This window comes from Camelina sativa, chromosome 10 (genome assembly GCF_000633955.1).
Source record: "Camelina sativa cultivar DH55 chromosome 10, Cs, whole genome shotgun sequence".
Classification (NCBI taxonomy): Eukaryota; Viridiplantae; Streptophyta; class Magnoliopsida; order Brassicales; family Brassicaceae; genus Camelina; species Camelina sativa.
Window position 1 is genome coordinate 19,786,296 of NC_025694.1, and position 20,101 is coordinate 19,806,396.

Sequence of the window (20,101 nt, forward strand, 5' to 3'; positions counted from 1 at the left end):
AGCCTTCTTCTGTTGTGTATACTTACAATTATCGCAACTTGAAAAAGTTGTAATCATCAATTAATTACAAATTAAACTCTTTCCAAAGAGCTAATTAAGGTTTTGTGCATCTCTGCATCTCTATCTAGTCTTCTGTGTGAAATATATAACTCCTAGCTTTGTCAAAAACTCAGTTATATGTAAAAAAAAAACCGTAACAAAAGATGATTTGATTGAACAATCATATTGTATAAACTAGAAACAAATCTAAGCCATATAGAACTCATCTATTATACTAGTGTGAATAAGAAGGTCCAAAGATTTTGGATACTTCAACAGAGCGATTGGATCTAATGTAACAATCGTGAAAGAAGCATAAAGTTCCTAAATTGAACCACACTGGTTTATACACTTAAGAACATCTAAATCCAAGATTTATAAATTAAAAGAGTACTATATTGGAAACAAAGCTGAAATACAGCAAATTTGACAAATAAATACAGTAGTGTAAAACAAAAGGCACAAACACTTGTAAAATCCTGGAATCTCATCCAACGGTTGTAATCAACCGATATCCACGAACCACGATAGCAATATACACCGCACCGTAGCTTACAACTACCTCTTTATCTTCTCCAATGTTCTGGAGTCATGACGGAACAAGATAACGAAGAACAGTCTAGACTTGTTGATAAATACTTAACACTCAAATATATATGTATACATACACACAACACATGTGACATGACTAGCAACAAGCTTAGCTAAGAGGTTGAAGGATATGGCTGACGGAGGAATATTCTTGTATCCATTTCGAAGATTCCAAGAATGGTCAGGAGGATCAACGGCTCTGATTGATTGGATGGAATCTTCAAACTCTCATATCTTCAAGATCAACGTTCCTGGTTACAACAAAGATGACATAAAAGTGCAGATCGAAGAAGGGAACGTTTTGAGTATAAGAGGAGAAGGGTTAAAGAAGGAAGACAAGAAGAAAGAAGAGGATTTGGTGTGGCACGTGGCGGAGAGAGAAGCTTTTGCCGGTAAAGGTGAGTTTTTGCGGCGGGTTGAGTTGCCGGAGAATGTGAAAGTCGACCAAGTTAAAGCTTACGTGGAGAACGGTGTTCTTACTGTTGTTGTTCCCAAGGACACGTCACCCAAATCGTCTAAGATTAGGAATGTTAATGTTACTAGTAAGCTTTGATGTCTTATACTGGTTTTAACCGGGTTTTTTGGTTTTCATAAGATAGGAATAAAACTGGACTTTGTTGTTACTTCATAAATTCAATAAAGCATGTAATATTTTAGAAATATTTTAAGAATTGGTTAGACAAAAAGATTATATAATATGATGAGTAAAGAATCCATAAAGCTCTTATTCTAACCGGCTTTAACTCGTTTCTGATATTGATTCAGTGTCTGTTTATAGACTTATTTGGAAAAATTGACACTTTTCAAAACATAATTATAAAAGTAGAACGATCACTATTTACAATTAGCAAATTCTACACTTTTTACTGTTTTCTACTATTCACGTGACTTTTCACCTTCGTAATCATTTCATATTTACAACAATGTCATTTAGTTTCTAATTTTTTTATTTTATTGAATATATGCTCCTTACGATCTTAAAAACAAAATGCTAGGTAATTAAAATTGGCTTTTGAAAATTTTAACAATGTATAAAAATCTTTGTTTTTTTTCTTTATAATTTGATATGTTTTTTGTTTGATAATTTTATTTGATAATGTTAAAAAAAATTTTACAAATTTTGTATCCATACACATTATTAAGTATACAAATGTCTGTACACATTATTAAGTATACAAATATCCGTACATATTATTAAATGTACAGATGTCCGTACACATTATTAAGTGTGCATATGTTATTTGTGTAATTTGTTTAATTCTTAGGGTTTCAGATATTTATATCGCAATTGGTTTTGTTCAAATTACATCTGTACACTTAATATTGTGTGTCTGTAAACTTAATAAAGTGTATAGACATTTGTACACAAAATAAAGTGTACAAATACAAAAGATGTATATAATATATATTAAAATTATTAAATAAAATTCTTATCAAATTGTAAAGAAAAGAATATAGATTTTTTTGTGTATCTAAAATTTTTTTTAATAAAAATAACATTAACAATTGTTTGAATAATTATGATTGAAAGAAAAAAAAAACTTTATTTCTCACCCACTCACATACCCCTTTTGGTAATTTTCTTATCTAAGCATATGTTCCACAATTTCCCCTATCTCACACATTCTTTATTACACAACACCTATTTTTCCAATTTTAAATAGTAAATGTATTAGTTTGCCAATTAAGTTTCTAAAATATACTAATATGCAAACAAACCCTTGTTTATATTGCTTAAACCGGCTTATACCAAAATGAAACAATATGCTGATGGATTTACATCACCAAGAAGCTATGAATTTTTAACCGGACTAAACCGGGTTCTGATTTACATAAAGCTTACTTCATAAACCATAAGTTAAATAAAATTGGACTGTATATACTTGATAAACCAAAAGTATTTGAACATTGAAGAATTTGTAAACAAGATTTTAACACAAAAGAAGAAACCAAAAGCTGATGATTTACATCTGATTGAAATTCTCAACAAATAAAACAACATCAAGAAACCAAAACAAGCTTTGTTTTCCTCTGGACCGATGATGAGCTGTTTTATTTAGCGGTTCTCGAGTGCTTAATGAGCCAATCGATGACCGCATCTATGTTTATCGAGTCCTTACACGAGATCATGTAACAGCAAACCTCTCTGTCTGCTACAGATTCAAGCCCTCTACATCAAAACAAATCCAAGTCATATACTTGGAATTCAGATCTTGTTCAATGGACTTGAAGGGAAAGAAACTTACAGTTGATCAACCAAAGCTTGCTTAGAAAGAGCTTCAGACTTGTCGATTTTGTTGCCAAGAATCAGAAGAGGAATGCCATTTAAAGACGGTTTCGTTAACAGATCACTCAGTTCGCTTCTTGATATCGGTACACTATCTCTATCTGCAGCATCAATCACATACCTGCAAATATTACCATAACAATCATCAAGATTTTTTTTTACCAAACAGCAACATGGGAATCTTTAAAAAAGATATCGAAAAGAGGATATACACAATAGCGGAAACTCCACGGCAATAACGCTCCCACATGGTACGAAACCTTCTTTGCCCTCCAAGATCCCAAATCTTTATTGTAACATTTCCTTTTGTAACTTTCCTCATGTTAAATCCTACAGTTGGTATCATATCTTCACTGTAACCTCCAGTCTTGAAAAATCCAAAGAAAACAAGAAGTGAAACGCGTAAGATTAGAGTTGTTGGAAAATACTATTTATCGACTACAAACCCTTTGAAGATTTAACTCACAGCAATGGCATTGACAAGTGAAGTCTTCCCAGCATTCTGAAGCCCAACGAGTGAGAGCTCCATCTCTTGTTTGAAGAATAAGCTGACAAAGCAATAGTAAACAAACACTGAATCAAAATCTAATGTCTGAAGAAGATGTAAACCAACACTTTTCTTAGCATTTAAATCATTCGATTTATTCCCCTACTTCAAATAAATGAGCCCTTGTGATGCATAGTAACACCAAATAAAGCATCAGTACTACAAACGAATTATAAAATTCTCAATCGACTAGAGATAAATACCACACAAGAAACCTGCAAATAAAGGTAGATTTCTAATAAACCAATTTCATATAAATGTAACATAGCCTAACAAATCAAAAGAGTCTCAAGAGAAGTAACATATTATGGAACACAAGTGACACAAGTTCGAGGCTTTTACTAAACCCAGAACGATATTTACAAGATACTTCAATGGAAGAACAAAGCGACCAAATCAAAACAGAGAGCAAACAAAAAGAAGAAACAGTACCTCCTGAGCCAGTTAAGAAGTGAATCCCAAAGACCCATCTCCAAAGATACGATTTTTTCGACGATTTAACACTCAAATTCTGGATTTGGTTGAATCAGAATCGAAATTATTTGTAGCCCTAGTTCGATTAGCTTAATGGGGTTAATGAGAGAAGAGGAAAAGGGAAGAATAATCTGGACCTTATACTTACTTAAGGTAATAGAATTTGTCAGTTTGTGAACGGTGTCTCTTCACTCTTCTGTCACGCGATTGTTGCCTTCACAAGGCAAAATTAAAATGTTGAATATCAAAACATTGATGGAGAAAAAAACACTTGTCCTGTCACTGAAATAGTTATTTTCACTTAAACGACATAGTTTTGTTCCTATATTTTTTTGTATGAATTTAAAAATTTATTTACCAAATTAAAATGTTTTTACATGCAACATAAAAACTTTCAAAACTGATTATTTTTAGAGAAATATTAAAAGGAAAAAAAGTTAACGGCCATGTCTTAGAAAATAGAGAAATTGTTAGAAATAATTTTTTCAGAAAATACTTTTTTTTTTTAATTTGGTGTTTTGCCGTCGAGCTTAACCAAGTTCGAAGACTCTTTTCTAACAAATTACATTTAACATTATGATTTTATAGTTACTACATTAATTTACATGTCCATTTGCCATTAAGCAGATAATGATTTAAATTGTTTTTAAAAAAAATTCAATCATACCTTTTTATACTCTTAAGTACATAATTATGTTTTTAGTTTATGTAAAATGAGTTTGCCGTCACAAGAAACAATGGCAACTTAAGCTGAGAATGACTATTGACGAAGTCACTAACAAAGTCACTAAAATGTTCTATTTTGCTTTGCCTTGTCTGAACAAAATACCTAATCAGTTCTTTTTCTTTAAAATTTTATTTTCTACACTAAAAAAAAACTCTATTTGGCTAGGTAAATTTTACGTTACATTTTTTAAAAATATTATATAATCCACAATCATGTTGTAAAAAGAAATATCAAAACCTACTGTAACAAAATAAAAATAAAAACTCAAGACCAAATACTTCAACGAAAAAAGATCAAATACCAAATTAGAAACCCACTTCTCATGAGTGTGGGACTTTTACATTATACCAAATCGTGTATCAATGTATTGGGGTTGTTAGTGTTGTTGTTGTTGTTGTTTTACCTCTTATGTTCACTTGAGTTCAAATACGATTTGGTATATAGTGTAAAAAAATTAATAAACCAACACACACAATAGATACAACAACAAACCCAATATATAAAAACTAGACAGAAGTTGTTCACATAATAAGGAAAATGTATTAAGATTGAAAAGTGACTGTGTTGATAAACTAAAGAGTGGAGTTCTCACCGGAGCAGATCTCGAAGGGCCTGCGTGTAATTTGCGAGTGACCAAAGAGTGAAGATGTTCCTATAATTAGGAGAATGGAACTTCAAATTGACATTGAACACCCCACTCATTTCCTGAAGAAAGAAACAAAGAAACAACATTTTCTGTATAGTTTATGTAATGATTATAACAAGATTTGTTGAAATATGTCTCATAAATTTAACTAAGTTAACATATTAATACCTCTTGTGGGAAATCTCCGTTATCCAATTGTGAATTGATCAAGACTTTGGCAGCTCGGTGAACCGGTCGAGGATCTCTTTCCATTTGACCACCCAAAATTAGACTCATAAGTGCTTGCCCTGTATTCACAACATTCGTTTTGTTGTTTCCAACTTGAGGAATGTATTTCTTTTTGAGACATGAGATATAACTCTCTCCCCATCCGCCTTCGGTGTTTTGCGTGTCCAGAAGGAATCGAACTGCTTTACGAATAGCCTCACAATTGTTGTAGGTATTGCCTGCAGCCACTAATCCTCTTAATGCAAACAAGGTTCCATAGAGGAAGCACACTCCCCAGTTTCCATACCACGAACCATCTGCCATTTGAACATCCTCAATAAATTTTGTTCCATTTTTGATAAACTTTTCCACCTCTTGTCTTCTATGTTTTGGAAATTGTTTCATGAAACGAGCCATTGCTACTATCGATGACCCTGTGCATTCTACATACCTAAAAAAATTTATAACCAATACATTTACCCAAAAAGAAAAAAAAAAGAAGAAGAAAAATAATGATTATAAAATAGAAAAAGGTAAAATATATAAAAATTACGGATGCTCCACTATTGCGTCTTCCATAAACTCCACGGGACTAAACCACTACATGAGATTGATTTTAGCCATTTGTTACAGTCATATATAAGCCAATCTTGAAACAAAATATATTTAAAATGGTCAATACCTCTAGCCAAGTTTTCCCATGCGCTGGTTCCCATGCTGCTAAGCCACCATTCTTGCTCTGTTAATATTAATATCGAAAAAGAACTTTGAGAGAATTATTATAACAAATTAGTGAACATTATTAACCAATTTCTTACGTACGTACTATAATAACCTGATAATGAAGAATCAAGTTGACTGCATCATATAGTCTCTTTACATCCATTTTCTCACCAGTGAACTCCAATGGCATGGTTTCAAACATTAGGCAACACTAGCCGTGACACACACAACATGCATATAATGAAGTAATGGCGAGTTATTAATACATTGAGAGAAGGCGAATGCATGCATGTACTCACCTCTAAACTCTCAGCAGTACAGTCTGATACTGGCAATCCTTGATCTTTGTCAGGAAAACTCCATGCACCTTTTGTAATGTTTCTAAACATTTTATGATGGTCACCAGGTGGGTTTTGTGTAAGTTGAGATTTCTTCAGAAAGTCATATCCTTTTTTCAGGGTTGACGTAATCTCGTCATCAACATTACCAGCTAAGATGACTTTTAGTGAAAAGGCTGTATCCCACAATTGACTACCAGAAATCTGCACCAAGTAAATATATATGTTTTTGATGAATCAGCATCATATATGCACAGCGAGAAATACTAGAATAGTACTAGACTAACCCACAAAATCTTAAGTTTTCTATTTTATGTACGTTTAAGATAATCAGATTATCTTGTTATAGAAGTTATATGGCTGACTTATGTGTTTTTAGTTTGGGAGTATTATTGGTAATTAGACTAGTTGTTGTATATTTGACGGTAATTATCAAAAGTACCACTAAAATGAGCTTTTGTTCCAAAAAAACCATCACTAGTTTTTTTTTCCCAAAAATATCACAAAAAACCATCACTAGTTTTTCTTTTTATGCCAAAAATATCACTAAAATATATTTTTTGAAAATAACACAAAAGTTAAACCTAAAATCTCCTATATATTAATAGAGAAACACTCTAAAAAAAAACTGAGTTGTCGGCTCCTAGAGCTCATTTACCTTTCTAATAAATGCTCTTACTTTTTATTGTTATTTACATAAATATGCCACTGCAATATTATGAGCCAATATTTTTTTTATTAATTTATAAAAATGAAAGATTTAATCAACTATTAAATCCAAAAATATATTTAATAATCATTTTTATAACCTATTTACTTATTAAAAGTAAATTACGTTTCACAAACAAGAAAAAATATTCATTTATTTATCACTTTTATCATTTTCTCATTGCATTTTTAAACTTAGGATTAGTTTAAATTAAATCTATTAGTTTAAAAATATTGCTTTATCTATTTAATGGTATAGTGATATTGATAATAATGTGAACTATAAAATATTTGAATTTGATTTTTCGAAACACAAAAAGACATCAAAACTTTCTACACCACCTAAAAATTCTTTTCCAAATTTAAATATTTCATGGGTGAAACATATTTTACAGAAAATAAACGCAAATTTGAATAAACGAAAAAACTTTACTTACATATTTTGTTTTATACAAACAAATATTAAATCTCAAATAATAATTTTACTTATAATATTTTATTTAAATCTATTTATCCCGCACATAGTACTTAATAAACGCAAAAACTTTAAGTTATAAACTCTTAAAATCATTTTTAAATTATAAACTCTTAAAATCATTTATAAATTATAAACTCTTAAAAATCAATGTAAGGTTTGTGATAATTTTGGACTTAAATGTTTGTAGTATTCTGGGAAGAAAAATATAGGTGATGATATTTTTGGACCAAAAACATAATTTAATGGTATTTTAGGTTTTTTCTCTACATATTTAAAGGCAATCTAAAATAAAACATATGAAATTGATTAAATATTTCGTATACTGGTGGTAATTGTTTCTCTGACAGTAAAAAAACTAACTCTTCTATCAGCATATAACTTCTTAATTTCTGTTTCAAAGTATGTTACAGAGTGCAATTACTCGTTCTTTTCCATAGGTTCCGAACAAAAAAAAGAAAAAAAAAGAGAGAGACTAACCTGGAACTTCAAACCATCATCACCAATCCATACAAAATCAAGGACTCGAGCAAGATGTTTCTTAAAATAATCACCCTCTGGCTCTTCTACCCAACATGCAAGCATACAAAATACCTACCAAATACGGACATAAAATTTGTTAATAGTTAAATTATATATTTTAATTTTGTTTCGTTTGAATAAATGAAAGATATATCGGAAGAGAAAAACATTTTAGAGTAAAACCTTTGACACACATCCACCGGTAAGGTATCGAGTGGCTTCATTATGGTAGTGAATGAGTTTTATTGTGGTTTGAATAGCTCTTTGCCTTATGAGCTTGTTGAAAGGCCAACAGTTTAGGATGTTCTCGGAGAGTATATGAACACTTTTCCAAAACAAATCTTGTAGATTTGATTGTTGGTTGAAAGCATCTTCCTGCATTAATCTTATATTAAATTTACATGGCATAGTATTGGAGGTAGATGATTAGGAACACGAGATGTATTATTTTGCATCATGATATCAAATAGGAGAGAATACTAAGTTTTATGAGATTTCTACTCAAAAAAATGTTACTTAAGCGTACGTACTTGTAGCAGCATATAGCATTATTTTGCAGCAAACAATGTTAACTTAAACGTATAGTATTCTTACTTTAGTTTGCAAACAGTTTATGTGTATATATTAATAGTGGAACAATTTCACATCATCAACATGTAAGTTAATGGTATCTAGCTAGCTACTAGCTAGTTCTTGACAATATATATATATATATATATTAATTACCTTAGCGCATAGGCTTCTGGCTTGGCTCCAAACGATCTGTGCGTAAGGTTGAGGATAAAGCTCTTTACGGAGCTGTAGAATGAGAGATGTTGGTGTAGCTACAAATTTCTTACCGTATAAGTATGACAATGCCATGAAACTCTCCCGGAAATTAATCCATACGGTACCTACACTGGTTATAAAAACATATATATATATGATCAACCAAAGTTGCACCCAATCTCATCACAAATACAAAAAAAAAAAAAAAATTAAAAAGAAGGAATCACAAGTTCAATTCAACCTCCATTAATAGGAGAAAACGAAGGGAGCATCCAGAACTCAGGTGGTATAGCTTTGCAACCAGACCAATCATACACTCCAAGAACCTATTAAATTGGCAATATTAAGGAAATTTTAGATATTTTAGATATTTTATAGTTTATAGATTTTATTTTATATTCATAACCCGGGCCCGGGGGTGTACCGAAAGCCAGGCTTTTCCGAACAATGGAGTATAGGTAGCTCCACCATGGTCGAGTATCCATTTAAGTGCCCTTGCACAAGCACTTCCTTGATCTGGTTCTTCTCCTAGAATTCGTAGGCAGGTGTAGTTGAGGACCGTGCTAAGCATACAACTGTGGCTTTCTATGTGTAATCCCCAACCACCATCTTCACTCTACAAGATCTTACTGTGTTGTCATATATATATATATATATATGTAATTATACATATATGTCAGTTCGATTAAATGTGTTACCTGATGGTTGTACAAGTAACGCAGGAACTCTTTGCGATGTTCCACGGTGAAGATTTCTTCCAAATGTCCAGTTATGTATAAGCATAGTAACTGTGGTTTAAATATTTTACGTAAATTAAGTTTTTTTGCATCAGTTATTACAAATTAAGACAAGTCCATAACAAGTCGAACATGAGAAGTTATATATTAAAAGAGAACTCTAAAAGCAACTCCATTGGTAACCCAAAAGAGTTTCTTAAAAAATTCATATTAAAATTTTATTATATAATTAATTATTTTTTAAAATCAAAGCTATAGGAAAATGAGACAGCTGATGGAGTAGTTCTATTGGAGTCTCTCTCTTTATTAAAAAATTAGTAAACTGAACAAAAATTTAGGAAAAGAACGAGAAATGTCTCTAAAATGAGAGATGTTTCTGATTTTTTTGATACCCAGCAATTATTGGCTTCATTATTAAAACCAACTAAAATATAATAACTACAGTGAAATATTAATTATTTTTATTTTATTGAGAATATTTGAGAAATACCCTTTTTGGTGTACTCTTTTTCAAAATACAACTTTCATCTATCTATTTTCAAAAATAATCTTTTTTAAATATGAAAAATTATAAAATTTTATATGGTTCACAAGGTATTTCTAGATAATAACTACTACTTCGAGATTCAATCCAAATATTTTTTATGTTTTAAAACATTTTAAAAGGTTTTTACAAGGTTTGTCAAAAGTTTACAAAGTTTTTAAAAGATTTTTAAGCAAGTTTTAAAATGTATTTATATTGTATTTATAAAATATATAAAAAATTTTACACACATATAAATGTAATTTGTGTATATATTAATAAGCTTACATACAAATTTAGAAAATTTTCAAATTTTTAGTGGTTTTTTTGGTAAAGTTTGAAAGAATTGATATTTTTTAAAAATAGTATTGCAAAAGGGATATTTTTGAAATTCACTCTTTTTTATTTTGAGAGAAGAGTCTAGACAGTGCTCTAAAAGCATCTTTTATTAATGATACTCATTACTCAAAATGGGTGTTTTAAACATTTTTTATAATTAATTTGTTATGAATGTCTAAAAGAGGGATATTCATATTACTATCAAAATGATGGGTATCTAAAAACTTAATTTATCATAATTTTTTATTTTAAACACACTCGGTAACTATTGGAGGTGGACCAAGTGGTCTAAAAAATCTCTAGTCTCTCTCTTCAATCTTCACCTTTTTTTTCTTTTTTTTTCAAGTTTTTGATTAAAATCTATGGATGGAGCTTTTAAAACCACGAGATAGTAGATCCAAAACTAAAACTAAAATCCAAAACTACATCCATCATTTTTCTACTAGACGTCTTTGACCTTTAAAACTAAAATCCAAAACTACATTCTACATCCATCATTTTCTACTAGACGTCTTTAAAGAATCTATCTCAGATCTTCGTACACTGAAGGCTAATTATGTTCAACCATTATTCCAGAAGTCACGATGTTCTCCAAACAGTAAATCCAACTGTCTAAGTGATTTTAGCAATCCGATCGGGAGCGTAGATATATTAAAAGGACATGAACTTACGAAGGGGCCGTTGAAGAACATGACACCAGAGTTATCAGCAGGCCAGTGTCCATCACCAGCCTGCAACGCCGCAAGATAGAGTATTCCTCTTCTCATTGCTGCCTTTGCATCTTCATATGTAATTTTATCTGCATCTTCCACTCTAACTCGTGGGATTTTCTGCTCAAATTTCTTCTCCCTCATAAACTGTTTGAAACCAAATGAAACATTTTTTTTTTGTTATATTATCAAGTTGACGTTACTAGTAATAGTATGCATGTGTCATGTGTGTACAAAAGAGTTTCACCTGCATGCGCCAAAGAAGATCGGAACTAGTTTTGAAACGTGACCGGTTAAGAGAAAAATTCCGGTGAGCGTGATCGACCTCCGCGAGTTCTTCAGGAGAGCATGCTTCTGTGTCAAACTCCCAAATTTGTCTCCCTACGTAGTTGTTGGTGGTAAACAAGTGAGTATCATCTCTAGCCGTAGCAGCTCCGATCTTCAGCCTCCACATTAGTTTACCAATATAAAACAAAAACAAGTAGTTCTTAATTATACTCTCTCTTTACATATATATAATTAACAAATTTTAGATGTGTCTAGATGTATTTTGATGGCGACACTTCCTATGATAAAATACAGCTAGATAATTAAAAATTATAAAAAGAAAAAAAACTTGAGGATTGAAATGTAAAACTGTTGAAAATAAAAAGGTTATCAAAGTAAAAAAAGAACCATTTTCGATGATGAGGCCATCTAATTTTTATTTTTATTTTGTTTAAAATTTCAGAGTATCATTAGCAGAGAACAGATTCACCATTGCTCAACAAAAAAAAAGTAATATTTTAATATCTAACTAATTAAACACTGACAAGTGTTTAAAATGTACGAGAAACGTTGCTACCCTGGATAATTTCAGTAACGTTCCTTCCTTTTTTTTCTCTCTTTTTGTTATTTTTTATTACTTTTAATAAAAAAATTTGGGGAAGCAACCACCACTAAAGATGGTCAGGGACCTCAAATTTATTGAGCGGGGCCTGATCAGGCCAATTTTTTTTGTATTTGTTTTATTTTTTTAATTTTAAATCCAAAAATTAGAGAATTGTTTTTCCATGAATTATCAACAAGCACAAGGTTTTAGACCAAATTTTGTGACTAATTTCTTACTTCTTCTATTTAGCGAGAAATTTTCAAAAAAAATTGACTACTTTTAAACTAATATGTGTTTGTTGGAAATTTGTCGGAAATTAGTCAAAAAATGGTTGGAATTTTTCTTATAGTGTGAGCCAATATCACTATGAATAAATGTTAAAACTTTGAATATTAGTAAAAAAATAGTAAAATTATTTTTTTAAATTGTGAAAAAAATTATTGGGAAAAATGTTATTTAAACAATAAACTTTCAAATTTGGGCCACTTAAACCATGAACTATAATATAGGCCATTTAAAACATTAACTTTCGTTGACTAGCTAACTTTTTTAAACATGAAATTACGTTGACCAAGCCAAAAAAAACATAACGTTAAATTTGATAACCAAGCAACTACCAGATGTTAACCAAGCAACTAACAAATGTTACTTTGGTACATCCACTTCTGACATTTTTCTCAAGTTAAATTTTTTATCAAAACAACGGTGTTTTGTCACCAACGGAAAATGGTTAACAGCAAAGTAACTTCTGTTAGTAAATACCGACAACAATAACAAAAATCGTCGCCTTCTTCTATAGCCGTGGCCATGAAAACTGTTCCATCGCTGGGAATCACCACCATTAATCACCCCGGAGAATCTGATTCTCGCCACTTACATATATTTCTCTAAATCCTTTGAAACCTCATCGTTTCCCAAATTCATTAACTTCACCGCGAAACAGTCCGTTCTTGAATTATGTAATGATTTCGATGTTGGATATGGAGAGTAATCATCTCTAATGCAAGAACTCGCTTCTGGAGGATGAAAGAAGAAGAAACAAAGCGTCGTCTTTGAAATTAACGGTCTTCGCTCCTCCTCCTTCAACAATCACCGATGAGTTTGAGAATCCGTTTGAAATCGAGTTACTAAGCTTAGATCTTCTTCTTAACCCAGCTTATTGGCATCTCTCCGTTCATCGCAACAAGAAGGAATTGTAGTGAATCTACCAATAAACTGTGTTGTCTCTAGTTACCTTCCGTTGATCCTCTGTGTCATCAAACAAATATCACCAAACGTCGTCGTTTGTTCGGTGATGGTTTTGGTTTGATATGATTAACTAGAAACAGAAAGTTTTTTTTTATTAAAGATTAATAAGTAATTAGATAACTGGGATAAAATTGGAATTTTTCTGTTTTAAAATTATGGGTAAAAAAATAAAAACACTTTAGGGGGTGTATTCAAACCATGATTTTGAAAAATTTGATAGGATTTAAGAAATTTAAAATTTTGATAGATTTTAGGGAAGTTCATATGATTTTCTGTAAAATTCTTTCAAATCCCACCTAAAACAATGAGATTTGGATTCTGTATTTTTAACTAAACAAATCCTCTCAAATCCTCCAGAATCCTAAAAATTATTAAAATCCAAATCTACAAAACTGTTTTGAATAACAGTAGATTTTAAAGTAGATTTTTAAATCATCAGTTCAATAACAGTAGATTTTAATAGACTTTTTAAAATCCATGATTGAATAACATATGATTTGTAAATTTTACACAAATCACTTAAAATGTCAAGTTGAATACACCCCCTTTATTTTCTAGATTATAAATAACACTTTTTATTATTTTATATATTTTTATTCTGATAAAAATATTTAATTATTAAATGTTTAAATAAAAATAACATTGATTTTTTTTCTAGAATTTTCCCATTTATTTATTGGGTCATTTTCATTTTATCATTCAAAATTTTATTTAATAACAAAATTACATTCAAAAGTATTATTACTTTATTTTGAGATCTTCTTCTCGTATCCAAACGGATGGAGTACAATTGTTACCCATGTTTCACATGTTGAGTGTTTACAGTTGTTTGGTTGCAAGTGTCGGCTGGTCATGTTGAAATAAATTTCAAGCATTTAAAAAAAACAACATAATTTAAAGCTTATGATGCCACCTTTACGTGGTTTAAATCTTGACATGGTTAAAAAGTTTTTTTTTTCTCTAAATTTTACTTAAATTATACTCTCTTCCTTTCCAAATATATGACCTTTTAGCATAATTAAAAATATTTATTTTAAAATTTTTGAATCAATCATAAATAAGACCGTATAAAATAAATAATAAAAATATAAAATTAATCTAAAAGTTATTTAAAAAGTTAAAAATATTTTAAATTATAAAACAAAAAAACTTTTAAAACATCTTTATAATGAAACGAAGAGAATATAAATTAAAAGTAAATATTTCAAAGGTCTTATGCTCATTATGTAAATCATTCAAACTGCGATTGAAACTAATTCAAAAACCCAAACATGAATCACCACTAGCCCACATGGGTAATGTAGATGTAGAATATACATACGCTATATAAAAACTAAAGACTGGAGAATCTCAAAAGACCTTAATTTCAAAGACTAAAACATTTATATCCTTTCGTTCAAAAAAAAAAAATCATTTATATCCAGATTTATTGTGTTCCATGCATGTTTAAGAGAAACTTAAAGAGCATTTGTTAGAAATTCTCTTTTTGAGATATCCATTTTTCAAAAATACTATTTTTTTTGAACATTTTCATTTTTGCCATCTTTTACACAATTACAATATGCTAAATTAATATTTAGATTTTTTTTTTAGGTTTGGGTTCTCTATTTTATATATAGGGTATAGTTTTTAGGGACAAGGTTTAGGATTTAGAATTTAATTATTTTATATATTAAAAGGGTATTTTTGAAAATAGACACTATAAAGAAAAAGTATTTTTGAAAAGTGATATAGAAGAAGGGGTATTTTTAAGAATCCCCAAACTTTAAACGTTGGTAAATGATCCATTCAAAGTACTATTGTTTGTTGAATCTTATTTGACTAGAAGCTAGAGCTTGTTCCATAAATTTGATTAGTAATATATTATGATATTCTCATGCTAGCTCAAAATTTAGATTTCATCATAATTTTCTCTTTACTTTTAGTAAGAAATTCCTGCTCACATGTATAATGGGTTCAACATCCACATAAACTGCAATTATTTTGGAGTTAATTACGAGATAAGCATTTATTTTCATAAGTATTGTCCAATTAGGACTTTCTGTCCATGTTTCCATATTTAGGCATTATTTTTACACTAAAATGACAAAATTACCCTCAAAAAGCTGCACACATCAAACCCTTCGATCTTTCTGCCGCAGCCTCTGTCTCTCTCTCTTCTGTGATGAATAACTTCAACCGCTGGAGATCGAAAGAAAAACAGAGTAATATTTTGATACAAGAGTGCTCCAATTTCTGAACACACAAACCCTTCGATCTCCGCCGTAGTCTCTCTCTCCCCCCCCTTGTGATGAACAACTTCGAAGAACATATACATCTCCTTCTTGAATCTAAAATCTTATGAATATCAAGATTAAACAAAAAAATAACTTATGCATTGATTGGGCAATATATTGTTATCGAGATGCAAATCTATGATGATTATGCTGATTGTGATTGGTTATGTTGTAGATGTAGATGAGAAACTTCAGAAATTAAAACCTTTTGAAATTTCAAAGCAAAAAAAGCAAAGTTCGTTTACCTTTTTCCCTTGGGTTCACCAATTACTAGTTTTCTTAGGGTTTAGTTTTCATCAATGGAGTTTAGTGTATCCGATTTTACTTTTTTTTTGTGTTTGATCGATTCATGATGGTGGTTTGATGTATTTTTGGTTCCTTCGGTTTGAGAATGAAGAAATTGGGTTTGATATGTAATTCGAGTAATGGAGCTTTCGCCTCTTAAGTTCAGATTTGAGTTGTCTAGATGGATAATTTTGTTTCATGATCGAAGAGAGAGTTTCTTCTTCAAGTACTGATTGAGTTTCTGATGCAACTGAAGGAAAACTCGGTGACTGGAGGTCTTCGACATCGGAACATGTGGCCGGCGGTGAAAGATGATATTTTTTTAGCTGTCTCTCTTCCTCTTATCTCAATAACTAGCCAAGGCTAAATTAGGTTTTTCCCTCACCAAAAAAAGCCTAAATCTATAAGAATGGATAAAATTACTCTATTTCAAAGATTTTGGCTAAAAAGCCCCAAATCAACAATAACCCCATTATTTTGGCTTCATCTTTTGTTTCTTCAAAACAACTCTTGCTTATAGTATTACTAGCATCCAAAATCATACTATATAATTATAGCCAACAAAATTCAAATCCTTTGATTACATGTACTTCACTTATTGCAAGACAATTACCATCAATATTTGTTTTATGATCAGCACCGCTCCAATATTATTGGTGCACAAAAAAAAATGTACTCCAATATATATATATATATATATATAACTTTAGGTGCAAAATACTCCAATAAGTAACATCCGTGAATCAAAATGTTAGTTTTGGGAAGGGGTATCGATCGACACCATAGGAGTGTCGGTCGACACCAATAATTTCTGGTTCGATCAGTACAATTTAATTGTCGATTTGGGTCGGTTTGGTTTAAGGAAAACAATAGAACCGAGTATTTAAGGAGAAAATTTGACCTAGGTCGTGTTTTTGGTCGTTTACGCCGCTTGAGAGAGAGAGAAAGAGGAGAAAAGAGTGTTCTTGAGTTTTTGAGAGGATTGGTGGGATTCCTTGGCTGTGATTGAGAGATCTGAGACTAGGAAGGAGTTAGAAGCTTGCTAGGAGGGTTGCATTCGTTGCTGTTGGTTAGAATCTTCCTGCAAAGAGGTGAAAGCATGACCATGGCTGATCTAAGTCTGAGATTTCCTTTGTCTTGCTTGTTTGTTATGGTTTGTGGTGTTTTTTCTGCTTGTTGTGGTTGCTATAGGGTCTCTACAGACTCATATGGCTTGTGGTTTGAGTATTGGACGGATTGGGGGTATTAGGAAGCGAAATTCGACTCTCAGCTTTGAGCGGATCGCGGTTGTAGAGTCAGTGTTGATCGACACCAGGAGGGTGTCGGTCGACACCAAGGTTCAGCGTCGATCGGCACTGTGGGGTAGTGTCGGTCGACACCAAGAGCCAGTGTCGGTCGACACTTGGTTGGTGTCAGTCGATACCTCCCTTCCAGCGAGACGATGTTTGTTTTCCTGGTTTTTATGCTTCGTTTGTTGATTGTTTTGGACATTGGTATCTCAATGGCTTGTGTGTATAGTCCAGTAGATGGGAGGATTGCCTCACTGAGTGTTTATTAAAAATTCATGCATCTCAATTTGTGTTTGTGGTGCAGGTAAAGGAAATGTGTGGTCGTGGAATCAAGGCGATGAGGAGGAGGATGATCTAGGATCTCGTTTGTGTGTTGTTGATTATGATATTATTTATGTTGGAACCTTGGTTAGAGTGTTGTTAGGTTGTTGGGTAGAATGGATAGGAATGTTACTGTATTGATAATATACTGGTTTTGTATTATTGGTATGTTTCTGATGTGCATAATGTTATTGCTGGTTTATTAATGAGTTGTGATTGGGTTGGGTTAATTTAGTATGAGATGCTTAATTTTATTTTGTATTTATTTTTAAAAAAATGGGTCGGGTTGTTTTAGAGTGTTTTTTTTTGTTGATATTTTCCTGATATATCATCGACTTATATATATGTTATCGACTTTCAACTTTTCGATTCCCTATTTAATATTTTGAAAGTATACAACTTCTTTTTGGTAGACTATATAATAGTTATAAGTAATAAAATGATAGTTATTATTTGATTTATTAGTGGTTACAAAATAGATTATATAGGTTGGGTTCCTTAGTTATACAAAGATACTCTTAAAGAGAATATCCCAAAAAATAATACAACTTAAAGAAATAAAATATTTAACAACCATATACTGTTAGAATATCATATATAGCCTTTAGGCAATTAAAGAAAAAAATATAAGAAAATCTCGGAAATTAATCATACGCTTAAGCGTGATATCTGATTAAGCAAACAAAATAAGATCTTAACTAACACCCTTCCAAACTTTTAGTATAAATCATTGACATCTCCCTTCACCGAAATACACCATATTTATACCAAAAAAAAATTTGTTCAATTTATAAAATATTCAAGCTTTAGTAATATTACTCTTTTAAAATATATATATATATTCAACTAAAATTTTGACTGAGTAACATGTCAAAATTTGAATATTTAAATTCAATTTCATATATCTTTTTTTGAAGAATTGTATAATTTCATATACTATAATAAGCTTTTAAAATAATCAAAATATTTTAAAATAGTTTAATTTGATGTTTTTAAGAATATCATAAATATATGACAGATCAAAAAGTTAAAAGCTATAAATACTTAATTTGATTTGCTATAGCACCGGTCAATAATATGTCACTATAATATGAAAAAAATTCCAATAAATATGATTTCTTGCTAGAGCACGGATTGAAATTTTAAAAAATATGATTTCTCAGATTAAATTAAAGTTTTGGAATAATGTTGTTCGGTAGGCTTTCTCGGTCAAGATGATTATGACAAACATAAGTTACATATTTAGTCCTAAAATTAATATGTGGTTCACTATGTAATAAGTCATATAGAATTAACCAAAAAAAAAATACAAGATATAGTTTTAAACACTAAACAAATCAAATAAAATTAACAATTTTTTTTATCACACAACTTAACTCGATCTACTAGAATATATCTTACAATTAGATGCTATTTTCATAAGTCATATTCAGCATATAATTTTCCTAAGTCATATTCAGCATAATTTTCTATCCAAAAAAGAACTTTTAAAACAAAAATAATAATCACATATATGATGTTTTGAATAAAAATTACAAAATAACAAAAGAAATTTCAACCCGTGATCTAGGACGGGTCATATTCTATTTCTAATTTATATCTGAAGCACCATAAAATACTATAAAGTAATATGCGGTATGCCGTATGATTTTTTTTATATGATCATACAACATACAATAATTATTTTTTCTTTATTCCTAATTTGTTACAGCATAACATTTCTTAATCAAATGGTTTTATTACATGTATGGATGTGAAATAGACAATATATATTAATAATGGCTTGTTTCTACGAAATAGTTTTTTTCACTACATTTTAGTTTTCTATAAAAATCAAAAACAAAAAAAGGTGTACCCAGGTTTGATAATCAGAGTTTCATAATATATAAAAAAAAATCACAAGTTTGATTTCTGTTTGCATGAAAAAGTATTTTCTTTATTAATTTATAACGCAATCTTTAGGAACCCAAAACACGAACATACAAAACCACAATTACCTCAGAATATATAATACTTTGTGTAACAACGAACAAGACACACAAACTTGTCATAATTACACATGTATCGAGCAAGCAGGTCCAATTTAACAAGAAACTGGCTTAATGTTTTCTATCTTTGTAAATACTATACTAGTGACCAGGTTTAGGAGCAGGTGAAGGAGAAGAGGAAGAAAGAAGAGAGGAAAAGAGATAATCGGCTAGGATTTGATTAGCCGAATCGGACGGATGAAATGCGTCCCAGAAGACAAAGTCTTTACGGTTTTTACACATCTTGGAATTGGGAAGACAAAGACCTCCAACGCTTGTGTCCACATTGCAACACGACGTGTTTGCTATCTTAAACCCTGCGTTGATCATTGTAAAATCACATAGTTACACGTTATCGAACAAGATTATCCCAAACTTTGAATCCAAGAAATGGTTAGAGTTCTTTTTTTTTTTTTTTTTACC

The 20,101-nt window shown here is 30.7% G+C and overlaps 4 protein-coding genes across 8 annotated transcripts in view; 1 reads left to right on the plus strand and 3 right to left on the minus strand.

Annotated features, from left to right (window-relative positions):
• LOC104719382 (15.7 kDa heat shock protein, peroxisomal) lies at positions 507–1,292 on the plus strand. Its single transcript, XM_010437299.2, has one exon. The coding sequence runs from the start codon at positions 761–763 to the stop codon at positions 1,181–1,183; it is 423 nt and encodes a 140-aa protein (XP_010435601.1). The 5' UTR covers positions 507–760; the 3' UTR covers positions 1,184–1,292.
• LOC104719385 (ADP-ribosylation factor-like protein 8B) lies at positions 2,489–4,148 on the minus strand. Its single transcript, XM_010437306.2, has 5 exons — positions 3,897–4,148; positions 3,384–3,465; positions 3,130–3,284; positions 2,877–3,038; positions 2,489–2,800 (listed from the first exon to the last, which is right to left on the minus strand). Exons 1-5 carry the CDS (start codon positions 3,932–3,934, stop codon positions 2,683–2,685), a joined length of 555 nt encoding a protein of 184 aa, XP_010435608.1. The 5' UTR covers positions 3,935–4,148; the 3' UTR covers positions 2,489–2,682.
• Positions 5,082–11,967, minus strand: LOC104719383 (seco-amyrin synthase-like). Of its 5 annotated transcripts, none has more exons than XM_010437304.2 (14): positions 11,609–11,967; positions 11,323–11,508; positions 9,751–9,840; positions 9,477–9,668; positions 9,294–9,378; positions 9,011–9,177; positions 8,468–8,659; positions 8,243–8,356; positions 6,541–6,783; positions 6,345–6,452; positions 6,201–6,257; positions 6,072–6,118; positions 5,480–5,969; positions 5,082–5,400 (listed from the first exon to the last, which is right to left on the minus strand). In XM_010437304.2, exons 1-14 carry the CDS (start codon positions 11,813–11,815, stop codon positions 5,254–5,256), a joined length of 2,325 nt encoding a protein of 774 aa, XP_010435606.1. In that variant the 5' UTR covers positions 11,816–11,967; the 3' UTR covers positions 5,082–5,253. The 5 variants fall into 5 exon arrangements, with proteins under 5 accessions (XP_010435606.1, XP_019086944.1, XP_010435607.1 ...); XM_019231399.1 differs by having other exon boundaries at positions 6,354–6,452; positions 11,609–11,966; XM_010437305.2 differs by having other exon boundaries at positions 5,082–5,370; positions 11,609–11,964.
• The window catches only part of LOC104720530 (GDSL esterase/lipase At5g37690-like), a 2,376-nt gene continuing 2,258 nt past the window's right edge, over positions 19,984–20,101 (minus strand). The window contains exon 6 of the mRNA XM_010438422.2: positions 19,984–19,995. Within this exon, the coding sequence (XP_010436724.1) occupies positions 19,984–19,995 (12 nt within the window). The remainder of the gene's footprint in view (positions 19,996–20,101) is intronic.

Coding starts and splice junctions, on each gene's coding strand:
- LOC104719385 (XM_010437306.2), bottom strand. CDS start 3,934: ATGGGTCTTTGGGATTCACTTCTTAACTGGCTCAGGAG. Junction 3,466..3,896: donor CTTCTTAACTGGCTCAGGAG/GTACTGTTTCTT, acceptor TTGCTTTGTCAG/CTTATTCTTCAAACAAGAGA. Junction 3,039..3,129: donor CGTGGAGTTTCCGCTATTGT/GTATATCCTCTT, acceptor TAATATTTGCAG/GTATGTGATTGATGCTGCAG.
- LOC104719382 (XM_010437299.2), top strand. CDS start 761: ATGGCTGACGGAGGAATATTCTTGTATCCATTTCGAAGATTCCAAGAA.
- LOC104719383 (XM_010437304.2), bottom strand. CDS start 11,815: ATGTGGAGGCTGAAGATCGGAGCTGCTACGGCTAGAGATGATACTCAC. Junction 8,660..9,010: donor CCAGAAGCCTATGCGCTAAG/GTAATTAATATA, acceptor AGATTAATGCAG/GAAGATGCTTTCAACCAACA. Junction 8,357..8,467: donor CCGGTGGATGTGTGTCAAAG/GTTTTACTCTAA, acceptor CGTATTTGGTAG/GTATTTTGTATGCTTGCATG.